Source organism: Corvus kubaryi, unplaced genomic scaffold, assembly GCF_017639235.1.
Source record: "Corvus kubaryi isolate FWS band 111438036 unplaced genomic scaffold, C.kubaryi_AGA036_p1.0 37182, whole genome shotgun sequence".
Classification (NCBI taxonomy): domain Eukaryota; kingdom Metazoa; phylum Chordata; class Aves; order Passeriformes; family Corvidae; genus Corvus; species Corvus kubaryi.
Genome location: NW_024581050.1, coordinates 935,866 through 959,947, shown reverse-complemented (window position 1 = coordinate 959,947; position 24,082 = coordinate 935,866). Strand labels below are relative to the sequence as shown.

At 48.3% G+C, this 24,082-nt stretch overlaps 1 protein-coding gene across 1 annotated transcript in view; it reads right to left on the bottom strand.

Annotated features, from left to right (window-relative positions):
• Positions 1-24,082, bottom strand: part of LOC121661606 (GDNF family receptor alpha-4) — a 68,149-nt gene that overhangs the window by 6,084 nt on the left and 37,983 nt on the right. The window contains exons 2-7 of the mRNA XM_042021967.1: positions 12,058-12,336; positions 8,961-9,041; positions 5,294-5,639; positions 2,115-2,224; positions 563-697; positions 197-351 (exon numbers count right to left, since the gene is read on the bottom strand). Coding sequence (XP_041877901.1) covers positions 197-351; positions 563-697; positions 2,115-2,224; positions 5,294-5,639; positions 8,961-9,041; positions 12,058-12,336 — 1,106 coding nt within the window. The remainder of the gene's footprint in view (positions 1-196; positions 352-562; positions 698-2,114; positions 2,225-5,293; positions 5,640-8,960; positions 9,042-12,057; positions 12,337-24,082) is intronic.

The window sequence follows — 24,082 nt, the reverse complement described above, 5'->3', positions numbered from 1 at the left end:
GGCAAGGCAAGGCAAGGCAAGGCAAGGCAAGGCAAGGCAAGGCAAGGGTAGATCAGGCCTCCAGGAGGGGGAGGGTAGGTTGACTGTCTGCATGTGACTGAAATGACACAGGTGGAAGAAGGAGCTGAGGTAAGGAGGCTGCAGGAGACACAGACATGGCCAAACATCTCTCCGGGCCAGGCCCGCCCTCTCCTACCTTGGTGGGCTGGAGGTGCTCAAAGTTCTCTCTGAGGGTTGCCACAGCTCTGTTGGCATTTCGCTCCTGCTTGTACATCTGTGTGGTGGGGGGGATGGACGGGGCCACAGCTGTGTTCAGGTGAGTCCCGTTGCCAAAGGCCTGAATGGCGTTTTCTTTGTGTGGGAAAGAGAGGGAGAAAAGGATTGTCAGGGCAGGGGGAAGCATCCCTTTCCCAGCCTCTTTCTCTGCATCACCCAAATGGATGCCTGAGGCTCTTCGGTAACACGGAGCTGGACACCGACAGACCCTAGAGGACCATGGCATCTCCATGCCCCCATCCACAAGAAGCCTCACTAGCATGCAGCAGTGCCTACAGACACTTACGGAGACAGATGTTGTTGGTGAAGAGGTGCAGGAAGCTCTCACACTCTTCCTGCCGGTTCCCGCTGGCGTTGCAGGTGCACCAGGGAGCTATGCTGGACGTTGAGTTGTCGATGTAGTTGGGGGTGATGGGGCTGCCTGCCGGGACCGACGGACAAGTGTTACCGCAGGGCTGGAACTTTGGGAAGGGTCGGTGACATCCCTTTGTGCTGCTCTCCTGGGATACTCTGCCTCAGCCGAGCCCCTCCATGACAGCAGCAAAACCCTTCCAGTGCTGATGTCATGGGTCTGGTTTGCTCCCAGAGAGGAGAAGAGGAGCAGTCACAACCCTTTTGGTCACACCAGCACCACCAAAGCCTTCAGTCAATTATGAAGTGCTATCAGTCCAAGGAATGGGCAGTTTCTGGGAATTCAGGTTCCCTAATAACATTCAGAGAATCCTGGAATGGTTTGGGTTGGAAGGGACCTTAAAGTCCGTCAAGTCCCACCCCCTGCTATGGGCAAGGACACTTTCCACTATCCCAGGCTGCTCCAAGCCCTGTCCAACCTGGCCTTGGACACTGCCAGGGATGGGGAAGACACAGCTGCTCTGGGCACCCTGTGCCAGGGCCTCAGCACTCCCACAGCCAGGAACTCCTTCTCAGTATCCCATCCATCCCTGCCCGCTGGCAGTGGGAAGCCATTCCCTGTGTCCTGTCCCTCCAGGTCCTTGTCCCAAGTCCCTCTCCAACTCTCTTGGAGCCATTTTAGGCCCTAAGTTCTCTTGCTCTAAGTTCTTAGCTCTAAGTTCTTAGCTCTAAGTTCTTCTTGAAGCCTTTTATTCTCCAGGCTGAGCATTCAAAAACTGTATGTGAATGTGCGTAAAGGCTTTCACGCCATCATTGAAAAAGCCAATCTCAATCTCCAGAATGAAAGATTAAAACAGAATGAAATGTTGGCCCAAAAATGTCAGTCTATCTCATCCATCAGGATAGACCTGATCCAAAGGCCATTGGCACTTCCCTTTGGACTCTTGTCTGTGCCTGTGCCAACTGCTGCCAGCTGGGCTCTGCAGCATCTGAAACCCAAATGTGACACCCTTCAAAGTCAGAAAAATGGCAGTGGACGGTGATTTCCAGTGGCATCACTGGTGATGGCATCAGGGAATCCCTGGCAGAGCAGACACCCTGGGACAGCCCATCTAATTCCACCAGAGAGAGAAGCTCGAATCTTGCAGCAGTCCATGGTTTTTCTCCCTCCACTGCAGGCATCCTAAAGTTACCCCACACTCACGGCTTAGTGACATCACTGAAGGGAGAAAGACCAGCGCCAGCTTGGATATGGCTTGGAGCAACCTGGCAACCTGGTCTTGTGAAAGGTGTCCCTGCCCATGGCAGGGGGTTGGATGAGATGGGCTTTACAGGTCCCTTCCCAACCAAACCATGACTCTACGATGCCCCTGAGATCTCAGCTCTCCACCTACTGTCCTCATAGTGAGAGGTGACATTTCCCACCCAGAGGAGACATTTCCCACCCAAACGGGGAAGGAGCCCATGGCAAGGAGGCAGGCTCTTACCGATGATGCCGGTGTAGGCCAGCAGACAAGCAGCGTAGCTGTCCCTGCGGCAGCCGCTCGCAGCCTGCGGGGACGGCTGGCAGTTGAACTGGAATTCTGCGTAGCGCGACCTGATGGAGCCAGAGCACAAAATAGGACATATTACCACAGGTAACTGGGGCCAAAGGGGATATAACAGCACACTTGTGGTGTTCACAGAAGGGAACACGTTTGCAAAATGCTGCTGTAGGTGTTGTTCAAACAGTTTGAACAAACGTCCTTTTACAATCCCCTGCACACCCCAGCAAACCCAGGAGGAGGTTCTGAACAGGTTCTGCAGTTAATGTTTTACAGGCTTCCTTCAGGACTGCAAGAAAGGTCCAGTCTTGGAAGAAATGTTTGTTTTCTGTTGTGTGAGGTTGGTTTTTGAGAGAAGAGCTCTTACCAGGAAGGAAATCAGTCTGTGTTGCCATTTTCTATCTTTTGCATAACAGCTTTGCCTAAAGACCCCAACCTTCCTTTTTAGTCTGATTTGATGAAACAGAGAATTGCTCTGGTCCAGTTTCTCTCTCTAAAGACTCTAAATATAGCTGAGATCATCTCAGATCAAGGGAAATGTCCAAAGGTTCAGATATGAAATGTTCTACCCACCACCACAGCTTCTGCTGCAGATGCCCATTCTCAGGAGAAGGACTCTGTGGAGCCTGTGGAGCAGGCAAATCATTCTGCCAACCAGTTATTTGCCACATAATTCTTTAGGCATGAGTCAGCTCTTGGCACATGGTGGTGTTTGGAGATTGTAGGATATCTGAGACATCAACACAGGGCTTTCAGGCAGGACATAGTAACAGCTGGAGATCCAGATCCATCTCAACATTCATTCTGTGGCCAGGTAGGAAGGGATTTCACATGGCATTTGAGCTGCTTAGGAAATTCACGCAAGCCCCAGCACTGACAACACTTGAAGGGAGGGCTCTTTCTGTGACAACCTGCACTGTAGGAGCTGTGAACTGAAACCTCAAATGCTTACCCTGCCTGGGCAATCTCAGAAAAATGGAGCATGTTGCTCTTCCCATACATCATCTCTCTTCCAGACACATTCCTCTTGCTCCTGGTCAGTGTCAGCATTCCAATTTGCACTTTCCAGCCCACTTCTGCCCTACACCCTAGTCTTCTTTTTTTTCTCATCTTGTTCCCATATTTGCCCCATACCAACCCTTTTCTCCTCTAACAGGGACAGGCAAAATCTTCTTTCCCAAAGCTTGGTGCATTGTTTAGAGATTTAGAGAAGGGAGATACTGACTGCAGATTTTACATAATCCATATTAGTAGAACCCACCCCTCTGAGCTGGGAAGTTCAAAGGGTTAGAGCTGTGCAGGAGCTGCAGTGCAGACAGGGTGAGACTGGGAGTGTTTCACTCCATTTCTTTATGATTTATTCCCAGCTCTCCTTGTGAATTCTGCACTGCTGGCTTTGACCAGGTCAAATGTCAACCTCTTGCTCCCTCTGTGTCTCTAGAGGATATTTTATATTATATATTCAGAGGCCAAGGGACCAGATAATTAACAGCTGTGCTGCTTGCAGGAAATAGTTTCCAGTCTCCTGGGGAGCAACACTCTCCCCTTTGAACCTCTTTCTCCCCACTGGGCCCTCTTGTCATGTCAGAGAGAGGGCAGTACCCATCCATTTTGGATTCCCTGGGTAGCCAGGGGACAACATCTGAGCAGGGCCTGGTCAGCCCAGGGGCTTTGCATCTTTCAGAGTCTACTTCTGCATAGTTCAGTAGTTCTCTTGCCTCCATGTTTCTGGGGTGCAGAGTGCTGAGGGCATTTGTACTTCTGTGCCTCCAAGAGGATGCTGCTGCTCTCACCTCCCTCTGTGAAAATACGTAATATTTTTATTATGATTAAAAGATGATGTGCTGGTAGGGGATGGCTGCTGGAAGTTTAGCTCAGGAAGTCCCAAACCCCGCAACAATTAGAGACTGGGACAACACAGGGAGGTGCGTCCTACACTTGTTCTTGTGCTCTTCCCCAGGTGTCTGCTCATGGGGCAGCTGCATTCAGGGCACTGAGCTGGGGCCCCCATGGTGATGTTATTGTTTAACATCTCTCACTGTCAGGTGGGCTCTGCTCCTGAGAGCTCTGTGTGGATTAACCTTCTGGAATATCAAAGACTTTTTGAGAAACAGGGGGGGTGAAAATAGTACAAATGAAGGAAAAGCACTGAAGGGGTTCTGCTGTGAGTGCGCACATGGAATGAGTCTGTATGTGTGTGTGACTGGGGCTGGATGGAAATAGAGGAGCAAACCAGGCTGGCCACAGACTGTGAGATGGATCTGGAATGACACTGGGACTCTGAGACTCCTGTTGCAATCACCAAAACATAGAATCACCAAATCACAGAATGATTTGGGTTGGAAGAGACTTAAAAATCCTCTTGTTCCACCCTCTGCCATAGGCAGGGACATCTCACACTAGACCAGAGTGCTCCAAGTGCTGTCCAACCTGGCCTTGGACACTTCCAGGACTCCAGGGGCAGCCACAGCTTCTCTGGGCACCCTGTGCCAGGGCCTGCCCACCCTCACAGCCACGAATTCCCAATATCCCATCTAAACCTACCCTCCAGTTTCAAGCCATTCACCCTTGTCCTGTCACTTGCTCTTTCTTGTCCAAAGTCCCTCTCCTGCTCTCTTGTAGGCTCCTTTTAGGTACAGGAAGGTGCTATAAGGTCTCTCCAACACTCAGCCTTGCAGCAGAAGGGTGTGTTTTATACATAAATAGATTAATTTTTCTAATTAAATAAGCAAACAAACAAACATGGTTTTAAGGCCTTCACAAGTGTCTGTGGCTGTCAGGATACCTTGAGTGCTCCTTGAGGATGCTGTGGGCTAGGGAAGAGAGACAGTGAGGCAGATGGATTGGTGAAAGTAGCTGTAAGGACCCCTCCCCCATATTCCTGCTTAGCCTGCACCTTCCTGGAACTGTTTCCATAGCAGGTCTTTCTCTAGGACCAAAGCCAAAAAATCCATAGAAAATGTCTAAAAAGCTTCAGCATGATCAACTCGCATCTTCTGTCCATTAACATGTTCTGTAGGACACAAGGACATGCTCACGGGAAGGGGCCACCGAGGCACTGACCCGTCAGCGCGTTGTGGTGGGATGGTGCACCCTGGGAGGACCCTGCAGGTGAACATTACCTGCAGACGTAGTTTTCCCGGCAGGAATCCAGAGGCGCCAGGCAGTTGGGCTTGTCCTTGGCCTCGTAGGAGCAGGCGGGGACGATGGTCTGCCGCCGCCGCTCGGCACAGGCCGTGTCGTCGCAGGGGCAGAAGAGCAGCTCGTGGGTGTACTCCGGGGGCACGCGGTCGAAGAACTTGCGCAGAGCCTTGTGGCACTTGGAGCGGTTGCAGGTGTCGGCCCGGGCCAGGCGCCGGATGCAGAAGGAGACGTACTCCGTCCGCAGCCGCTGGCACATCTCATCCACGTTGCAGGCTTTGGCGGCGTCCAGACACCGGTTCACCTGCGTCACCTCGTTCTCAGAGCCTGTGGGACACGGTGAGGTGGTTTTGCGCTGACCTCCCTGGCAGCAGCACCAGCCCTGAGACCTTCATCCCCACCCTGCTCCCATCCATGGCCACCTCGGTGAGACCACACCTGCTCCAGGAAGGCAGCGGCCAGGGTGAGGTGTAGGTTTGCTCTCTGTGTCCTGGTAGGACCAAATCCCCTTTCCATACTCATGTTTTCCCAAGTGCCACAGTCACATACCAGACTTCACGCCTCAGAGATCACTTCGCCAAGTTTGTATATTTAATAAAATGAATTTTGCTTTAATCTGGGCACCCGGTAACACTTTACTAATGCAAATTAACCAGCCTGAGGCCTGGAAGACAGCAGGCATTAGAAAGTGCATCTACCTATGGCTATGAGTGGATCCACTCGGGCGCTGGGATCTCCATTAGTGAACCTTCTGTTTCCACAAGTTGCTCAAGATCAAAGACTGAGTCAGTGGCAAAGCTGGGTCTCTGATACATGCATGGCCTGCACTAATTCCTGGCACCTCAGACTCCCTGTGGCGGGCAGTGAGTTCCTTTAGGCCTCTGGAGGGTCATGTCTGGCCTTGGCAGCAGCTCTGTTTGTTCACCCCAGGATCTGCCCAGCTGAGAGAGACCTGTCTGGGTAGCAATGTGCCCCATCCAGACCAGTCCGACCCAGTATCCCCATGTCCTAAGTAGTGACAGTGCCTTCACAGGGTGGAGTCAGAGGTACCATCCAGCCCCTGGCACCTGATGCTGCCTGCATGTGAGCGCACGTGGGTCTCTCTCCACACCCTTTGCAGGGTCACCCTTCGCCGACTTCAGCAAAATCACTCTGCATTTCCACCCTCCTAAACAGGAGGAGAAAGAATGTCTCAGTCTGGGTGGGAGAGCAGAGGTGTGCTGTGGGATGCAGGGAAGGTGGAGGAAACCTGCAGCAAGGGGAAAGGTCAGGAAAATGAAGCAAAACTGTAGTAATGGATGAGAGAAACAGCATCTTCAGTGGGGAAGGAAGGAACTCAGGAGTTTATATGCCAAGAACTTTGTCTGTAAATAGGGGGAAAAGAAGAGGGAAAGGTATTTGTCTAACACTGGTTGTAGGGCTCCTTCAAAGGTGGATGGGGGTCTGTTTTATAGACGGGAAAAATGCTACAGAGTCCCTTCAGGCATCAGTGGAAACATCAGACTGTGTCTGATCGAACACATAAGACAAGGGTCCTTCAAACTTGAGAGAGAAAATGAATTTGAAGCTGGTTTTCACCTCTCTGAATTAAAATCATGACCTGCAGCACACCAGAAGGACTTTCTCCCCAGCAGAGAAAGATTTTTCCACTGAGGAAAAAACCCCAGAATGATAAATTCCCAATGCAGAGTCAAGCCCTATCTTTGACTGGGAGTTAAAACCAGCCAGCCACTGCTGACAAGTATTAAACACTGACAGTCTCCCTGAGCACTTCAGAGCTGGCTGCCCTCCTTTATATCCCTGACTTTATCAGATGCTCCTTCTTCCAGCATTTATTTTTCCCCTCCTGTTGCCCCCGCTGCTTACAGTGAGCTGGAAGTCAAATTCCAAGTTTTTCAGTTATTTTATGATGGGTGAAAGTTTTGCTTGGTGCATCCCCATCACTAAATACTTCCTTTTAGAAGTGCCCAGAGATGAATATTGTCAGAGCATTGGTTTATGCTGGGGAGCTGCCAGCTAACATATAGGAAACAGTTACTTGGAAGGGTTTCATTACCCATTCAGCCAATAAATCACAGGGAACATGCTGGATTTTCTCCTCTTCCCACGCAACACCAGCGGATGTGCTTTTTAAATCACTGCTACAATCAGAGTGGAGGGATCCATTTGTACAGTTTTGATAGTGGCCACATATTGTTTTTGTAAGATTTGGTTTAATGTACCTGTTGCTTTCACTTGGCCTATGGTCACAGAGGTGTCTGAGGTTTCAACAAGTTCTTGGGATTTCTTTTTGGTAGATTTGAAAGAGGGTCCTTTGTCAGTGTTGACCATATGACCCTGGACACTGGACAGGCAGAAGGCAGCAGGTCGTAAGTTATGTTATAGAAGATTTTGATTAGTATAAACAGAGACAGAAGGGTTATGAAATTTTGTGTCCCTAAGTGGATGCCAAGTCCTCTGAAGAATCCCTGCTGATCTCGGCCCATTCGCTTTGCTGCACAACCATTTCAACTTGCTTTAAAACCTGAGAGTGTGCTAACCATGCATAAAAATCCCCATCCCTAGATTTCCCCATGCTCTGAAGCTTTCTAGGACTCAGCAGAAGGGGAAAAACTCCAGTAAAGAAAACCATGACCCAGCAAACAAAATTCCCCGTCCACGTGCTGATGTGCCAGGTGGAGCCAGTAAGAGCGAGGTCAGGGAGCACCTGCCCTCCCCTCTGCTCCAGTTGTCCAGGGCAGGTGGGTTAATTTGCTCCTGGACATTCTCACCCAACAAGTGCCTGGCCATGGTGGGGACTGCACATTCACCAGCTGCAGGGATATGCTGCTCCTTCCTCGCTCGGGTGCACTCCAGCTGTGGCTGTGACCGCAGAGCAAGGCGCACATTTGGAAAAGCTGTTTGGGCACATCTGCCAGAGACACAGGAGAAGCACATTACCTGCTCCCAGACAGGCAGATTGGTAAAGCTTCCCCAGGCTGTGGTGCATAGGCTGGCTGCAGCGGCAGCCGTGACACTGGAGATGGACGGGTTACTGGCGGCCACACTGACCCTTGAACTGCTGAGCCCTCGGGGAGTTAAAAGGTGTCAGGCAGCTCTGCTCAGCTGTTAACAGGATTATGATGTGGAGCAGAACATGGCTCTGGGTCCTGAGGTCGCCCTCAGGGCAGGTGGGTAAAGGCTGTGGCTGGCATCAACACATAGGTTGAGTTATTGACCTTTTTTCCTGTGGAGTTGGCTCCTGTGACTGATGTGGAAGCACCTTCTCAAACCTAACAACACCCAAGCAGCTCCTGTTTGATGAGGTGTTTGCATGGAACAGATCATCCACCTGCTATGGAGAATGAGTCTGCCTGGGATGGGTCATTGGAAGGGGTCTTTGTACCACATCTTTAAGTCCCAGTCCTTCATGGTAACACTGACATCAAACACCCAAAAGACAAAAATCACAAGTGGCTTTTCCCAGAGCATGTAACAGTTTAGCAGAGGAATCAGAGGCAACTCCTTGGAAAAACAATTGACAGACCTGATCCATGCAGTGCTCACAAGGGAGCACAAAGGATTTCCCTGTCTGTAGTGCTTGACCCCAGAGCCAGCTCCCTCCCTCCCTACACCAGGAGGTGTAAGAGCATCGTCCCATGCACCTACCTGCAGTGATGGATGCCAGCCGGACGTAATCAAAGCCCCTGATGAACGGCTCATAAGGGGAACTCTCCAGAACATTCATGCCTGGGGAGAAGAGAGAAATTGGTGAGAAGGCAGATGAGGCTCCTGAGGGATGGCTGAGATGCACAAGGTTCAACATCTGCAGCGAAGGATTGTTTGGTGGGTCCAAGGGGACTGTGCTGTAAAGGCCACAAGTAAATGGACACTCAGAGCCATGGGAACAGGTATGGGCACATCCTTGGAGATGGGAATAGAATGTAACTGGCTTTTAAAAACAGATCTCAGTTTTGGAGTCAGGCAGTCTGTCACGGAACTGTTGAGTTGCAACTCTCTGTAGCTCAAGCCCTGCAGCACTCCACAGGCATTGCCAGAGAGGACACTAGGCTGTACTACAGGCTCCTGCTCATGGGCAGAGTTCAGACCACCAGCTCCCTACATACACAGGGCTTCCATCACCATTACTGCTGTTTCCCCCAAGTCCCTTCCTGGGTCAAAGGTCCTCAGCTCTTTTTAGGACACAGACAGGGCAGTGCACAGGGTTATGTGCGTGACAACGCACTCCATATCTACTGTCATCTCTCCCTTTCTCCTTGCCAACAGACTTTTCTTACTTGGCATAGAGCTAATGACCCACAGCTCCTGCAGAAACTTCCTTTCTTAGTTTTTAAGTCTCTGGGAAGCTGATTTTATTCAGCTGGTGCTTCCCTTTCATCTGTGCAATGGTCTGTAATGCCCCATCATCTTGATGGATACCATGGAATATTATGGGAGCAAACAGCTCAGTATCTGTTGGTTTTTTTATTAGACATTTAGATGGATGTGGACAGCAGCAGCAGATGTACTGGCTGGGATAAAAGGACTATCCCCCCTCACGCTCCGGGCATATGCTGGCCTCCAGCTGTGGGCAGGAAGAAATGGCTCCCAGTGTCCACAGCCCTGTGCAATTACCACAGGTGCATTACAGGGCAGCTTTACACCTTCATTGAAATCTCTAACATCGTTACTGACTGGAGAGGGGCCCATTTGTATTTTCCAGCATAGCAGTTTTATGTTCTGATGATAAAGCACCTTATCAGAGAATTGTTATCCAGTTGTCATCATGTTATTGTGCCTCTAAATGGGAAGGTGGCTAAACTCGGGTGTGCTCAAGAGAAGCTGAGTAAATAGTGTGCTTTGTAAATTCCCTGAGCACGCACTTCCACAATTGCTTTTGCAAGAGGGCTTCTAGGAAGCTTTTTGCAGCCTCCTGGGTATGTCTGATTGAGAAACAAAGCTTTACACAGACCGTGTGGATTGGCTTCCCTTATCGGTCAATTAAACATGTGTAAGGACTCTGAAACATGTGACTGCTATGAAATATATCCCCCTGGGGAAATTAAGGCAAGGAAATCAAAAGTTTGGTGTGTGAATCTGCATTGCAAATGAAGTCAGTTGTTTGCAAAAGTGTGGGGCTCAGGACATGAGAGTGGAGGAGTAGAGTTGTTGGCAGCCTCCAAGAACAGCCCTCTCCCAGTCATTCCCAAGGTGGAAGTCCCAAGCCACTGGGCAGGGAGTCCATCCAGCACCAAACTCCTATTCTGCATCTGGAGAGCTACAGCTGGCCCCATCTGCTCTCAGCACTCCTTGCCAGCCTCTCTCTCCTCTTCCTTCTAGTGGAAGGTGTCCCTGCCCATGGCAGGGGCTTGGAACTGGATGGTCTTTCACATCCCTTCCAACATAAACCCACCCTCTGTGTCCCAGAGCTGGACATCCTCACGACAGCAGTGTCCTACAGAGCCATGTCACAGGTGACCTGTTTCCAAAGTCTGAGCTTGAAGGTCAGCTGGGAAGGAGTTGTGATGCCGCTCACTGAGCTGAATGGAGAAGCTGGATTGCCACCTCTTCCCCAGGCTTCACTTCAATGGAAACAAATCTGGCACATAATTATGGGAAAGACCAGATACTGGAGAGTGCTGAGCTCTTGTATCTCCCCAGTCCGTTCACAGCACCATGCTCTGCACCCTGCCAGCTGTGGCATCTGAAAGCTTCCCAGGAACTTGATCAACCAGCTTCCATCCTGGCAAGCCTGTGCACTGTAGTCTCCATCCTCTTTGTTTTGCTTGGCCTTTTGGCCTGTGGTCTCACCCCTGCACTTTTCCTTTCAGGTTTCAGCCAGCAGTGTTTTATTAATCTATTTCACAGCCCATGGCTGGAAGGGTCTGTTTTATTCCACATTTTAATTTTCATGGTGCATAAAATACTCACCAGCCTGACAAGGAAGAGTTATGGCCACTGAGGTGCAATTTTATGGTGACTCTTAAAAAACGTCAAAATCCAAACTTACTGAATACTGGCTCTGGGAACACTTTAAGTTCCAACTCGATGTCACCAGCCCCAAATCTTCACTAACCCAAAGACACTGGTGCATTTGAGACATTCTAAGAGAGTGATTTTTCTGACGTTCGGGCTGTTTTTCCTCAATGCCTGTGCTTTATGTAGTGTTTCTATAAAATCTATGGTGTTCATGGTCTTGGTTAACATACATAGATGAAAAATATGCTGTGTATTTCTCCAGCAAAAGATCTCAATGTATATTGGATATGTCCTAAAAGAGAGGTTGGGTTAAAAAGAAAAGGAAGGAGGCATCTCAGGTTTTCAGGACTGCTTTCCCCAAAATGTCAAATACCATGGGGATCAACAGCATCATCGCATCTCCTGAGTTGGAAGGGGCCCACAGGGACCCTCAAGTCCAACTCCTGGCCCTACACAGGACACCCCAACAATCCCACTCTGTGCCTGACAGTATTATCCAAACACTCCTGGAGCTCTGGCAGCCCCAGAGCCGTGCCCATTCCCTGGGGAGCCCGGGCAGTGCCCAGCACCCTCTGGGGGAAGAACCTTTCCCTGATACCCAACTCAACCTCCTCCAACACAGCTTCATGCTGTTCCCTTGGGTCCTATCAGTATGTCTTGAGACAGAACAGGATAACACAGCAGTATTTTGAAGCAATTTCAGAGCTGGGGAGCTCTGTAGAAAGGCCCACGAGCAATTCCCTTTTAGGAAGATCAATCAGAAATTTTTCTGACCCATTCTACTGACCTTCCATCAGCGTGTGGTGGATGCTCCAGTAGACACTCAAGCAGTGCTTCTCCTTTTTCATGCCCCGCTTGCACTTGCAGCCGTAGAGCTGGCTGGAGAGCAGGGCCGTCACGGTGCTCCGGCACTGGCTCTTGGCGTCGGGGCCCAGCTTGTTGGCGCCATTGCCCGCGATGCACTGCCGGAGTGTCCGGAACTTGGCGCTGCATACGGGGTCGTTGGTGCAGGACTCGCCTGCTTGCAGGCAGTCCCTGCTCGAGCCGACAGCTTCTGCCATGCCTTCTGCAAGGAAACCGGAGAGGAGCTGTCAGGGTCATGGAGCAAGCCCAGGTGGGAAATGGACTGTGTCTCCCACAATCTCCTTCTTCTAGGTTGCCCAGAGAAGTTGTGGATGCCCCATTCCTGGAAGTGTTCAGGGCCAGGTTGGATGGAGCTCTGAGCAACCTGGCACAGTGGAAGGTGTCCCTGCCCATGGCAGAGGGGTGGAACCAGATGACCTTTGAGGTCCCTTCCAAGCCAAAGCCATTCCATGGTTCTATGACAGGACCAGCCTGGTAGCAGGATTATAAGTGACAGAAACTTGATCAGTTCCTGGTGATTGATTTTCCCTTCTTGAAGCACAAAAATATTTTCAAAGTCTTTCTTCCCCAGCTCTCTCCCTTATTTCTGCCTTCCAAATTTAACAGTAGCCCAATGCTATGGAGACCCTGGCCTCTGCTCCTTGAACATGATTTAACTATGCCTACACCTTCCTGGAGCTATAAATGGCTCTGTGTGGGTGTTTTGACATGTAGTCAGCCCACATGTGTCCCAGGAGTTGGCCCTTGTTCACTGCCACCACCTCCCCAGGACTCCCACTGCTTCAGTCTTGGCTTTTTCCAAGCTTTTGTAAATTCTCTTCAGAGTTCCTTTACCAACACAAAATTCTCTGTTCCCCATTTGGAGAGGAGAGCCCAAAGCATGGGAGGAGGATGTTACTGCTACATGTACACCAATAAATTAGTTCATCAGGGCTCGGTGGTGCTGTGCCCCAGGGCCTGGAGCAGACCAATCCTGTGTTATTTATTGCTCTTCCTCGCTAAAGCAGCCTGGACACATCCAGACTGACTCCTGGGGTGTGCTCACCCCAAGGCTCATGGCTGCACCGCTGTTCCTGGCAAAGGGCAGGGCCAGCGGCTCAGCAGGACATGGTTGTGTGACACCCAGGTGGCAGAGAGGTGACAGGGTCAGGACAAGGTGAATCTCACCCCTACCAGCTGGTGTGATGCTCTGGAGCGTTTGACATAGGTCAGGCATGACTGCACCATGGCTTGGGAGAGTGAGGAAGAGGCAAACCTGGTTTATGGAAGGGGAGAATCAGTTCCAGTGCCCGTACAGTAATTTTGGATCCTGCTGTACTATAAAAACAGAAACTGCTGTCATGACCTTGAAGAAGAACTTCTCAAATACTTCCCAAAGGAACTCTCTGTCTCTAACACAACTTGTCTTCCCTTTGGACAGGAACCAGAAGGCTAAGGATAGAAAAGACCATCTGTTTTTGACTCCCTCCAGTGTCTGCTTCTATTGAGACCCACCTTGGAGGATATTAGAAAATCCTGCTTCCTGAGAAAAATGTGAGTCCCTGATCTCCATCCCTGAGGGCTTCATGAAATCTCTGCTTTCTCCAAGACTCTGCTGATCTCTTCATAAAGTCCCCTTTTCTGCCTTCCAACTGCTACCTCTCCTTAATTTCTGCACGTCCCAGTTCAGCACTCGAGCGCAGTATATCCATTTCAGTTCCCTCAGCAGCCAAAGTGTGTTTGCTAAGAAGAAGCTGCCTCCGTTGCTCTTGATTAGAGTAGAAAGTAGCAGCTGGAGTTCAGATACTTCAATTTTGTTTATTACAAACTTTGGGTGAACCCACCAGGAGGTTTCCTCCTGAAATATCCCAATGGAATCTCAAATGAAAAACCTTTCATCTAACTGCAGACTATTTCGAAGTGCCTCATGGCCAACGTCAAGTTTTCAGGTATTTCAAATCTCACACCATCTCAAATTTGAGTTCTCCTGCCCTGATTTATTCATAGACCTGGTTTATTTAGCACTCAAGGCTTGTTTGGATCTGCCAGACGTGGAGAGAGAAATTATTTCCAATATGTAGGAAACTCTGCCTTGGGCTGTCATATACTGAAGAACTTCGAACACGGGGAACCAGTTTCCTTGAAATATCATTTGGGCAATTTGCAATTTCACTGAGATCCATAAAATGAGCTAGAGAACATATCTGAGCAGAATCCATAGGAATAAAGAAAAAAGTACTTGGCTTATTTTACTCTGGCTTTCTCCAAAGGATCTCCTCTGAATGAGGATAAAGCCCAGCAGGTTGCATTCTAGAAGAGATGACTTTGTCAGTGTCCTGTCAGCTGCTAGAAAAGTAGGTTAAAATAGAAATTATGACCTTCCTTCCCTTTCTCCGCTACATGAATTGCAGAAGATACTCCCCCAGGATGGTTATAAACACAACCAGCGTGTAAAAGCTGTAAAACACTTTGGGACCTCACTTTAAATAAATCAAACAGATTGACCATTTGAGAGATTTTCCTGCAAAATTTTAAGTAAATATATCCTCAAACAGAGCCTTGCTTCATAGAACAAAGGCCAGGGGTGAATATTTACGGCCCAAACCCACACCATAAAACACCCCCATTCAGACTTTATGACAGAGGTGCTTGAAGCCACTTGGAGTGTCACGAATGACCCGTTCTGTAATTGTGTCACTTAAAAACCAAATCATTCAGGGGCTTTTATTGTTAGCGATGTCTTTGCAACTGAGACAACATAACACCACGTTTTTCTCCTCACACTGCCCCTGAGAGAGTAATTTTATGCAACATTAAGACAGCACCTCTTAGGGAAAAAAATCTCCGTGACTTATAAAATTGATGGTGCTTCCTAACAGGCAGGGACAAGAGCAGTATTAGGACTTCTCTCCCAAAGATGGGAGTGGCCTTTCTGGTTTTGCCTTCAAAAATAGTTCCTTGCAGGCTTTGTGCCGCAGGATTTTCCTCCCCCTTGACTGACCAGGGAATTGGGATACGCACCGAGCTGTGTGTGGCTTGGGCTTTCTGTGCCTCTGCTTTTCTGACAGCAGCCCTTCCAGCTCCCTCTGCTCCCTTTAAAAGGCCATTTGTCTGGAGTTTTATCCCTCACTCGCTGCTAATTTCACGCTGTTTACGGTGGGCAGATGGAGTAATGAGTTTATTTTCACATCCTGTTTGTAGCTGTGCTCCACACCTGTTTCTGCTCACTCTTATCTCGGTGCCATTTACCCAGAGTTACTCCTAAAGTGTGGGAGTAAGAGAAAAACCTGTCTCTTCCCATTTTAACAGACCCTCAGTTCTTCTCATACAGGTGTCTCAAAGTGCATTTTGCTGACCAAGCAGGGCTGACTCTCCTCCAAGGAGATAATTTCCTTTCTCAAGGAAGTGCAGCTGTGCCTGGGGTACAGCAGTGTGAAGGTGATTCCGTGGGGGCTGGAAACAGGGAATAAAATGCCTGGAGAGCACCAACGTGGAGTCCTCTCTCCCTTTCTTACTCAACCAATACTTGGTGTTTAGGAGGAACCACACCAGTTCCATCTGGGGCTCTGGGATACATCCCCCTCCCCTGCAGTTTATATTTGAATTAGGTGTGAATCTTTTTACACTCCTGATTTGAGGGGCTGGAGAATGTCCAGAGAAGGGCAATGAAGCTGGGGAAGGGTGTAGACAGTAAGTCCTATGAAGAGTGGCTGAGGGAGCTGGAAAGGGGCTCAGGCTGGAGCAAAGGAGGCTCAGGGGGGACCTTGTGGCTCTGCACAAGTCCCTGACAGGAGGGGGCAGCCTGGGGGGTCGGGCTCTGCTGGCAGGGAACAGGGACAGGAGGAGAGGGAACGGCCTCAGGCTGGGCCAGGGCAGGCTCAGGGTGGACAGCAGCAGGAATTTCCCCATGGAAAGGGTGCTCAGGCATTGGAAGGGGATGCCCAGGGAGGCAGTGGAGGTGTCCCATCTCTGGAGGTGTCCAAGGAATGCCTGGATGTGGCACTCAGTGCTCTGGTCTGGGTGACAAGGTGGAGATCAGTCACGGGATGGACTCGATGGTCTTGGAGGTCTTTTCCAACCTCAATGACTCCATGATTCTGTGATTCACACACAGTTCTACAGAGTGCTGAACACTTTATTTCCATGACAAGCTGTTGACCCCAAAGCATTTGGTGTTTGCTTTTACAATATTTGCAGCTAATAGGAGAATAATCACCCAAAACCTCAAAGAAAGCAACAGGAGTGGTTTATTACCCTTCTAGGTTAGCCTTGTTTTGCCTGCAAAGGTGGATGGTTGTCTTTACAGAAACGCAGAAGATCTGGGTTGAAAGGGACCTGGAAGCCCCTCCAGTTCCCTCCACCAGACCAGGTTGCTCCAAGCCCTGCCCAGCCTGGCCTTTGTGCCAGAGCTGGTTTCCCAGCCAGTACACAAGCCATGTAAATGGCTGGGAGAGGACACTGCAAGGAGTACTTGCATTCTGTGATGGTGTGAGACACCGGCAGAAACATGGGCACAAGACCATCCTGCTGTGCTCAGCTGGTGGGAATGGCCACCACAGGACAATCCTCACAGCCCGGGTCAGATTAAACCGAACACTAAACTTAAAATTAAATCCAACTAAATGTTGGTACTTGCTGATAGGCAACTGTCTGATACATAGAACATTTAAACTTCCCCGGAGCTGTCAGAAACAAGCTATTACAAACAGTTGTCCTGGAGTGAAAATTGATGGGAAATATTCCCAGTAGAAGAAATATGAAGAAATATTCCCAGTATTTCCGAAATATCCATAAACCAATAGTTATGCGTGAATGGGCCCAGGTGGTTAATGCAGGTGGCCTCTGCAAAACCTTGTTTAAACTGTGTTTTCATGTCATGATTTTATAGCCAAATGCTCAGGATCACACAAGGAACAAACTCTCGTACAGCTCAAATGTCACGTCCCATTTGCTGCTGAAACACCTGCAGAGCAGCCCCAGCGGACACCTCTGCCACACCTACGCTCCTTCCCCCAGCCTGCTTGAGAACAGCCCTCCCAAGAGATCCCACATGCCTTGTCCAGAACTTAGAGCTGTCACCTGGATTTTGTAGTGCCCAGAAACCTCCCTTGGGATGCCATTCTCCATGCAAGGAAAAGTTTCCTTCCCTTCCACCTGTCTTGCCCCAATCTTAGTGCATGTTCCACGCTCCAACACCATGACCACTCTGAGGGCTGCCCCAGTGTTAACTCAGAGCAGCTCACCTGAAGAGGACACCACCACTCATTGCTGACAGTCCTCTGTGGACTTCCATGGTTTTACAAACACAACACACACATAATGAGATCCCACACTGCAAATTGATCTTTTCCTAGCGATCCTTCCCAGCCAACCCTGGGGTGGCGGAATTTGCTGCGAGCATCTCAGGAATGTAAAGTCTGAGGGTGTTAAAGCAATATTGGAAAGTTCAGGCCAATGACGTGCTGCGTGTCTCGAGCAGGCATTAAAAATGTGCTGCCTGACTCTTTGTAGTTCTCCAGTTCTGACCTGTCTCCCCTTGCTTCCACGTTGTGAGCAATCTTTTGTCTGTATTTGATCGGTGCCTCCACACGGGACCTTACAGGTACTGAGGAGATACAAATAAACACAGTAACACTCACTGAGTATCTCCTTCTCCTCTAATCACTGATCCATGTAGAAGATAACCAACTCGCTGTATGGACTCAAACCCAGAAGAAAACATTCCTCTGATCTATCTTGCTGTTTATCACAGATTTATACATGACAAGTTGTATCATGTCTCTATTACCCTTAAGGAGAACAGAATTGATCATGAAAACCCTCATGATGACTTGGGGTGAAGTCTCCCTAGATATCATTACTCTCCTACACTAACACATCCTTTTTGACAAGGCTTCAGCCTTTGTTTTCTAAAGATGCCTCTGGAATGCCCCATCCCGCTGGACTGACTCAGCCAGACTAATCACCAAATCAGCTATAAACAGTATTCTTATGAAAAGGGGATGAAGATCAGACCATCACGCTCAGTGCCCGGCCTGGTTGCAAATAGCTGTGTATCTATTCTAGATAAGTTTAATCCATCAGACCAGGAAGAAGGCTTAGAACTTTTGAGGAACCATGAAGGCCCAAAGTGGATACAAGATATTCTGAAATACTGGGTATCTGAAACACAGATCACACAACTAGCTGCAAGTTTTGGCAGAGAAAATGATCCATGTCACGTTCATTCCTTGCTGAAATTTGGCGATACCATGATATTGGTGTATTGGGAAGCTTCAGTCCCTGATTTCTGCTGGAACAGAGGTTCTCCCATTCCCAAAGCTGGGCAGTTATACCACACAGGGTGAATGGGGTTTGTGATCACCAGGATCTTGACATTGGTGCCTAAAAATTAAGCATCCCATGCTGTGGGGTAACTGGCGGTCTCTGGATATCAGTTCCTCGTATGTCAAGATGAGACCATGTCTAGCAGAGAGCAGTAAGGACAACTGAGGTCTCAAGGGCCAGAGGTGATCTTTAAGTACTTAGAGAAGATATATAAGACTGTAAGTTCCACCTAAATTTGACTTTAAAATGTCCTGGCCAATGGTAAAGACACAAAGATTCTCTGCAGAGGCTGAGCAAAACAAACTCAGAACCAGGACAGCTCCTTTTTTGGTCTAACTCTGCCTGGGTCTGCTCAATCACATCACCTTGTGATCTTCTTTCCCATCTCTGACCTGTCATGTTCCTCATCCAGAGATGTCCCCATGTGCTGGGCAGGGCTCAGACATGTCCCTATTCACCTGAAAGATGATGGTGAGCAAGAGGTTTGTTCCCTTGTCTTTCTGTGGCTTCAAGTCTAATATTTCACCTGCATACAGAATCATAGAACCATTTAGGTTGGAGAAGCCCTTTAAGATCACCAAGTTCAACCATTCCCCCTGCACTGCCAAGGCCACCACTGACCCATGTCGTCAAGTGCCACATCAGCTGGATTTGTCACACACAAGGGAAATCAGAATTCCAAGTCCTAGATATAAGCCTAAGGTAAGGAACACGCAGAAGGATGTAAGTCTAAGGTAAGGAGCACTCTGCAGATGTCAGAAGCATGGGAAAAGGGGGCTTGGTCATGTGCAGAGGCATGCAAAGACAAATGGAGGTCTCTACATGGGGAAATTGGGATAACCAAGGAGCAGTTTAAGCAAAGCCGTATTTGTGCTATCAGCAACATGCTGGACACTCACAACAGCCTCCCCCACTGAGGCTGTATGTTCAAGTTCCTGACCAGTAATTGCCGTGGGGCTGATTTTCCAGTCTTTAGAGGAAAGAAAGTGCTGTGTGCTGCAGCTCCTGGTACAGCATGTCCCTGGTGCTCCAAAGGGCTGCCTTGCTCAAGGCAGAGCAGCGATAATTGAATATTCTTTAACTGCAGTCACTGAAATCCCCGAAAAGCTCAGTGGTGTGTGGGGTTCCTCAACAGTCCACACCTGGAGCAAGATTTATCTTTAAAAGAAAAGTTTCACTGGCCGATATTGTGATTGGATACTGGAACACATGCTGCTGACACGTTCTCTTGGTCTCTTTCCTAGACCAACCTCATCATTAAACCCTTTGCATCTTCTCCTTTTACAAGCAAAAATTCTTCTCATGTTGCAGTTTATGCTCATCTGCCACTAAAGCAGCATTCAGGGGTCATCAGCCACAGAGTCTGAAGTAACTGAGCTCCTCAAATATCATTTGATTTTGTACATGTACTTTTATTTCTCTATCTGTGCATCAAGACAAGCTCAGCTTCCCAGCCCAGATTTGGAGAAGCAAGGCAGTCTAATTCTCATCTTTTTGAGCAAAATTTCAGCTAACAACACCCAGTGCCTTAAAGGCAGTCTGCTTAAGTCCAGCAGAGTGAGATTCAGATCTTTCTCAGTGCCTGTAATGGCTTTATACACATATAAAATTAAATACCTGAGATTTTTTTAGCTCCCTTAGCTCCAGTTTGCTTCAAACCATTTGACAGAAGAGTTCTGGCTCTCACCAACTCTTCAAAATCTTGCAAACTCCTATTAATTAACTGCGCACTGATGTAAAAAATGACCGCTCTGGAAGCCCATATGTGCCACATAAAGGTTTATTGTTTCCTACAGGGTAGCCTAATGTAAGAGTCTCTAATAATGCAGTCTCAGAGTACCATGGACCATTCACAGGTCTACCACATCTGACCCAACACCATTGGTTTTTGTCTCCAAGGCAGAAACTCTTGACAATTTCCACATATCCATTTCCTCCCTGTGTCCACTTGTGGCCACTGCAGTAGATTTTTCATGATCTCACAGATTCCACAGAACCCCTCAGGGCTGTTGCACTGACACTGCTAATTCTTGCATCTGTACACTGTGCTGTCAGTTACAGAAAGCTCTGATCTGGATTGATATGCAGCTCCCAAACCTCCTTCCAGTGACACTGTTAATGGCTTTCTGCACTGTCTTCTCTTTTGCCACAGCTTCCAGAGGTTTATTCCCGACAATGTTCGAGATCAGAGGAATCTCCTCCACCAGATTTGCACGGCCTGTGCTGCTCCCCACACAGCATTCAAGCCTCAAACACTCCCAGGACAGTGCCTGCTCTCAGCTCTTGTTTTCCTGGTTTACACTACTCAAACTCCATGGATGCAGCTGGAAAATTAAAGCTGAACACCCTCCTGTCTTCTCACAGGTGAATGAGCCATTTCTTTAGGAACAGTGAAACTGGGGTCAATTTTTTTGTTGAGATCCATTTGCCCTACCTGAATATTTTTCCTTAACATCTCCTGCAGCAAAGGCATCCCTCTATACATGAAGCTGCTTTTTGCAGAGTGTTTGAGAAAACAATTACACCAAAGTGCACAGGAGTTCTGTCACACTGTCCTGAGCCATTCACAGGGGGATTTACTGGCCAGGTGGTTGATCTTTGGGTGAAATATTCAAGATCAGGTTGGATGGGGCTCTGAGCAGTGGGATCTAGTGGAAGATGTCCCTGCTCATTGCAGGGAGCTGCACAGATGACCTTTAAAGGCCTCTTCAAAACCCAGACTATTCTCTGATTGTCTGCCACAGCTTGCCCAAACTCAGGTGCTTGCTTTCCTCTCTTTGGCTGGCAAAACTCCCTGATGAAGCTGGCACTCCTGTTTCACTTGGAATCCTCCAGCACAACATCCCAGAAAGAACAGTCATCTCATTTCATTCTGGGAGCCAAACCCTGCAAATCTTTCTTAGCTGTCAAAGCAGCATTTCTGTAATCACATGGCTTTGGCCAGAGTCTACGTATCAGACTCATCAATTCACTTACACTTTCTCCCAAATATCCCACATTTCTGATTTTAAATTCAATTTCTCTTGCCATGCCCCATTTTTTGACCCTTTTGCTGCCCTCTCCCCCACCCTCCAGTCATGTGGATTACAATGTCCTTATTTCTTTCAAATAATTCTTGCATTTTCCTGTAAAAAACCTTAGGAGCAAGTTAAAAACCAGAGGGAAATTTTCATAAGGAACATGTCCCATCAGGGGCATTGGAAATGCAGACCTGTGAAGTCTTCTTGGTCAGGGCAATTTGCAAAGACCCACAAGGGGCAGATCACAGCATGAAAAAACCCACATCTCCAGCCATTGTCTTCAAAATATCTCCCCTGGTACACAAGGGAAAATATTTTCTCTGAATATTCCTACTGAGTGTTTGGGATCTAATCTCAGTCTGAGGGACTTGTTCTTCTTTCCTGCTGCTCCCAGGGGCAGGCATATTGCAGTGACTTCTGTTTTAAAAAATTATTTTCAGTGCTTGCAGATAGCCCAGACTTCTGCCTTGTGAACAGAGGAGCATTTCTGGAGGCTGAAGCACTGAGGGTTTAGGATCTGACAGCACAGATTCCTATGCCTTGCTCACCAGTGCCATTAAAAACATCTCAACACTGCTTTATTTTCGCTCTTTTTTTTTTTAAATTTTCAATCAGATTCCTCTTTTTAATGGCCCCACGCGTAAGTCAAACCTCACCTATCACTTAGCTGTGACCCACCCCCACTGCTGAGGTATCTTATTTTCAGTTTATTGAAGTTTTAGCCTAAGGTAAACCCCCTTTGATCCCAGCACTCCTTTTTCCCTGGTCTACCCCTCCTGGCAGTGTGTCACTTTCCTGCTCCAGGTACCATCCAGTGATTCACATTCTTTTCCACATTCACAAAGATCTTTCCATCTGTCATAGCCTCTGGCTGCAGGAGTTCCTGTGGAGGAGCTGTTAACTGAGAGAGGTGATGGAGCGAGGCTGAGGGTGAGGAGAGGGACAGTTGTGCTGGTGATCCATTGATGGACAGGTGCTGACTCGTAAACTGGGAGCAGGAATGGATCTGGCACTCATGGCATGGGTTTCTCCCTCTCTAACATAACCAAGAGCAAGACCTTGACCTTCCGCGGTGGCGCAGGTCAGAACACGTGGTGGGTGATGAGATGGGCAGGAGATAAAGTAATTTGAGGATGTGGACCCTTTTGGGCAAGACCTTCAGAATGACATCCAGGCTGCTTCTGTCACGTCCCACCACACTCTCCATAGAATAAGAGATTCTCCCCTCCAAATTCTGCCTTAAAATCCATTTCCCCTCATGCCACAGAACTGCTTATACAGGAATACATTCTCCCAGGGGTTGCTGGAAACTGTCAGAGCTTCTGTGTAGATCAGCTACAAGCAATGGTAGAAAAGTAACATCTTTATCTTCCAACTCTTATGAAGAATGAGATCCCAAAGGAGTGGACAAAGAAATGCCCTCTTTAAAGAACCAGGCAAAGGCACCAGATGACTCATAGATCAATCTCATGGATAAGACTGTCCAGGAAAGTGGGGGGTGATGTGTGATTTGACCTCTCCAAGCTATTTGGCACAGGTCCATATGAGGTGCCATAAGAGTGAGTGACCTCTGAGCAGTCACAGCCAAGTGGGTGCTCATGAATACAGAGCTCCAAAACCAGAAAAGGCACATTTTCAGACTAAGAAGGTGTCTGACAGTCTGTCCTGAGTCTGGTACTGTTCAATATTCCCATAATGACTCCAGTGATGGAATAGAGAATAGATTTCTGTAATTTGTGGCTGACAGAAGACGAGGAGGGGGTCACAAGCAATGGGCAAGACAAGACTGGAATTCAGAATTATCTTGGTTTGTTTAAGGCAGTGTATGAAATCAGGAGGATGACACTGACCAGAAGCAAAAGTGGCTCTGGGAGATGTGAGTGTGAAAAGACAGGATGGAAAAGCAAACCTAGGAAATAGAAGCAAGGGAGATATAACCATGGGGTGAGAGGAGGTCACAGGCTGAACAGGAAAAGAAACAGGATGAAAAACAGAAACCATGTGGTGTGGGACATAAGTGGTATGTGTTTATCACAGGAAGCAATTATTCTGCACTTCTCAGCTCCAGTAAGGCTTTTGCTGGAGTTTTGGTCATCCTTTGATGGGACAACACAAATTAAGGAAGATGACAAGATCCCAGAGGAATTTTATTAAAATTATAAATGGTTTGCAGGCTGAGGTGAGGATGAAAGAACAGGATTTGTGTAGTTTAGAATGAAGGCTGTGAAGAAACAAGATCATAACACTCAAATACATTAATAAGACATTTTAGATGTGGACAGTAATATATATCCCTCCACTGTCGTGGGACATAAGATGAGAAACAATTCTGAGTAAATGTGCAGCAAGGAGATTTAGTTAGATATTCAGAAAAAAGTTATATGGGAAGTTAAAAAGTGGAACAGATTATGGAGGGTCTGTTTAATCCCCAGCAGTGGAATTATTTACAAAAGCACCTGTCAGAAACAACTCCTGCATCCCCCCTTCTCTGCTGGAGCAGCAGGTGTCATGCACACGGTCCCTTCCCGTTCCCTCTCCCCGTGGCACCGTCCATGGGAGACCTTGTGGCTGCTGTGGACTTGTGAAACGAGGACAGGCACCTCCAAATCAAACAAACCACAC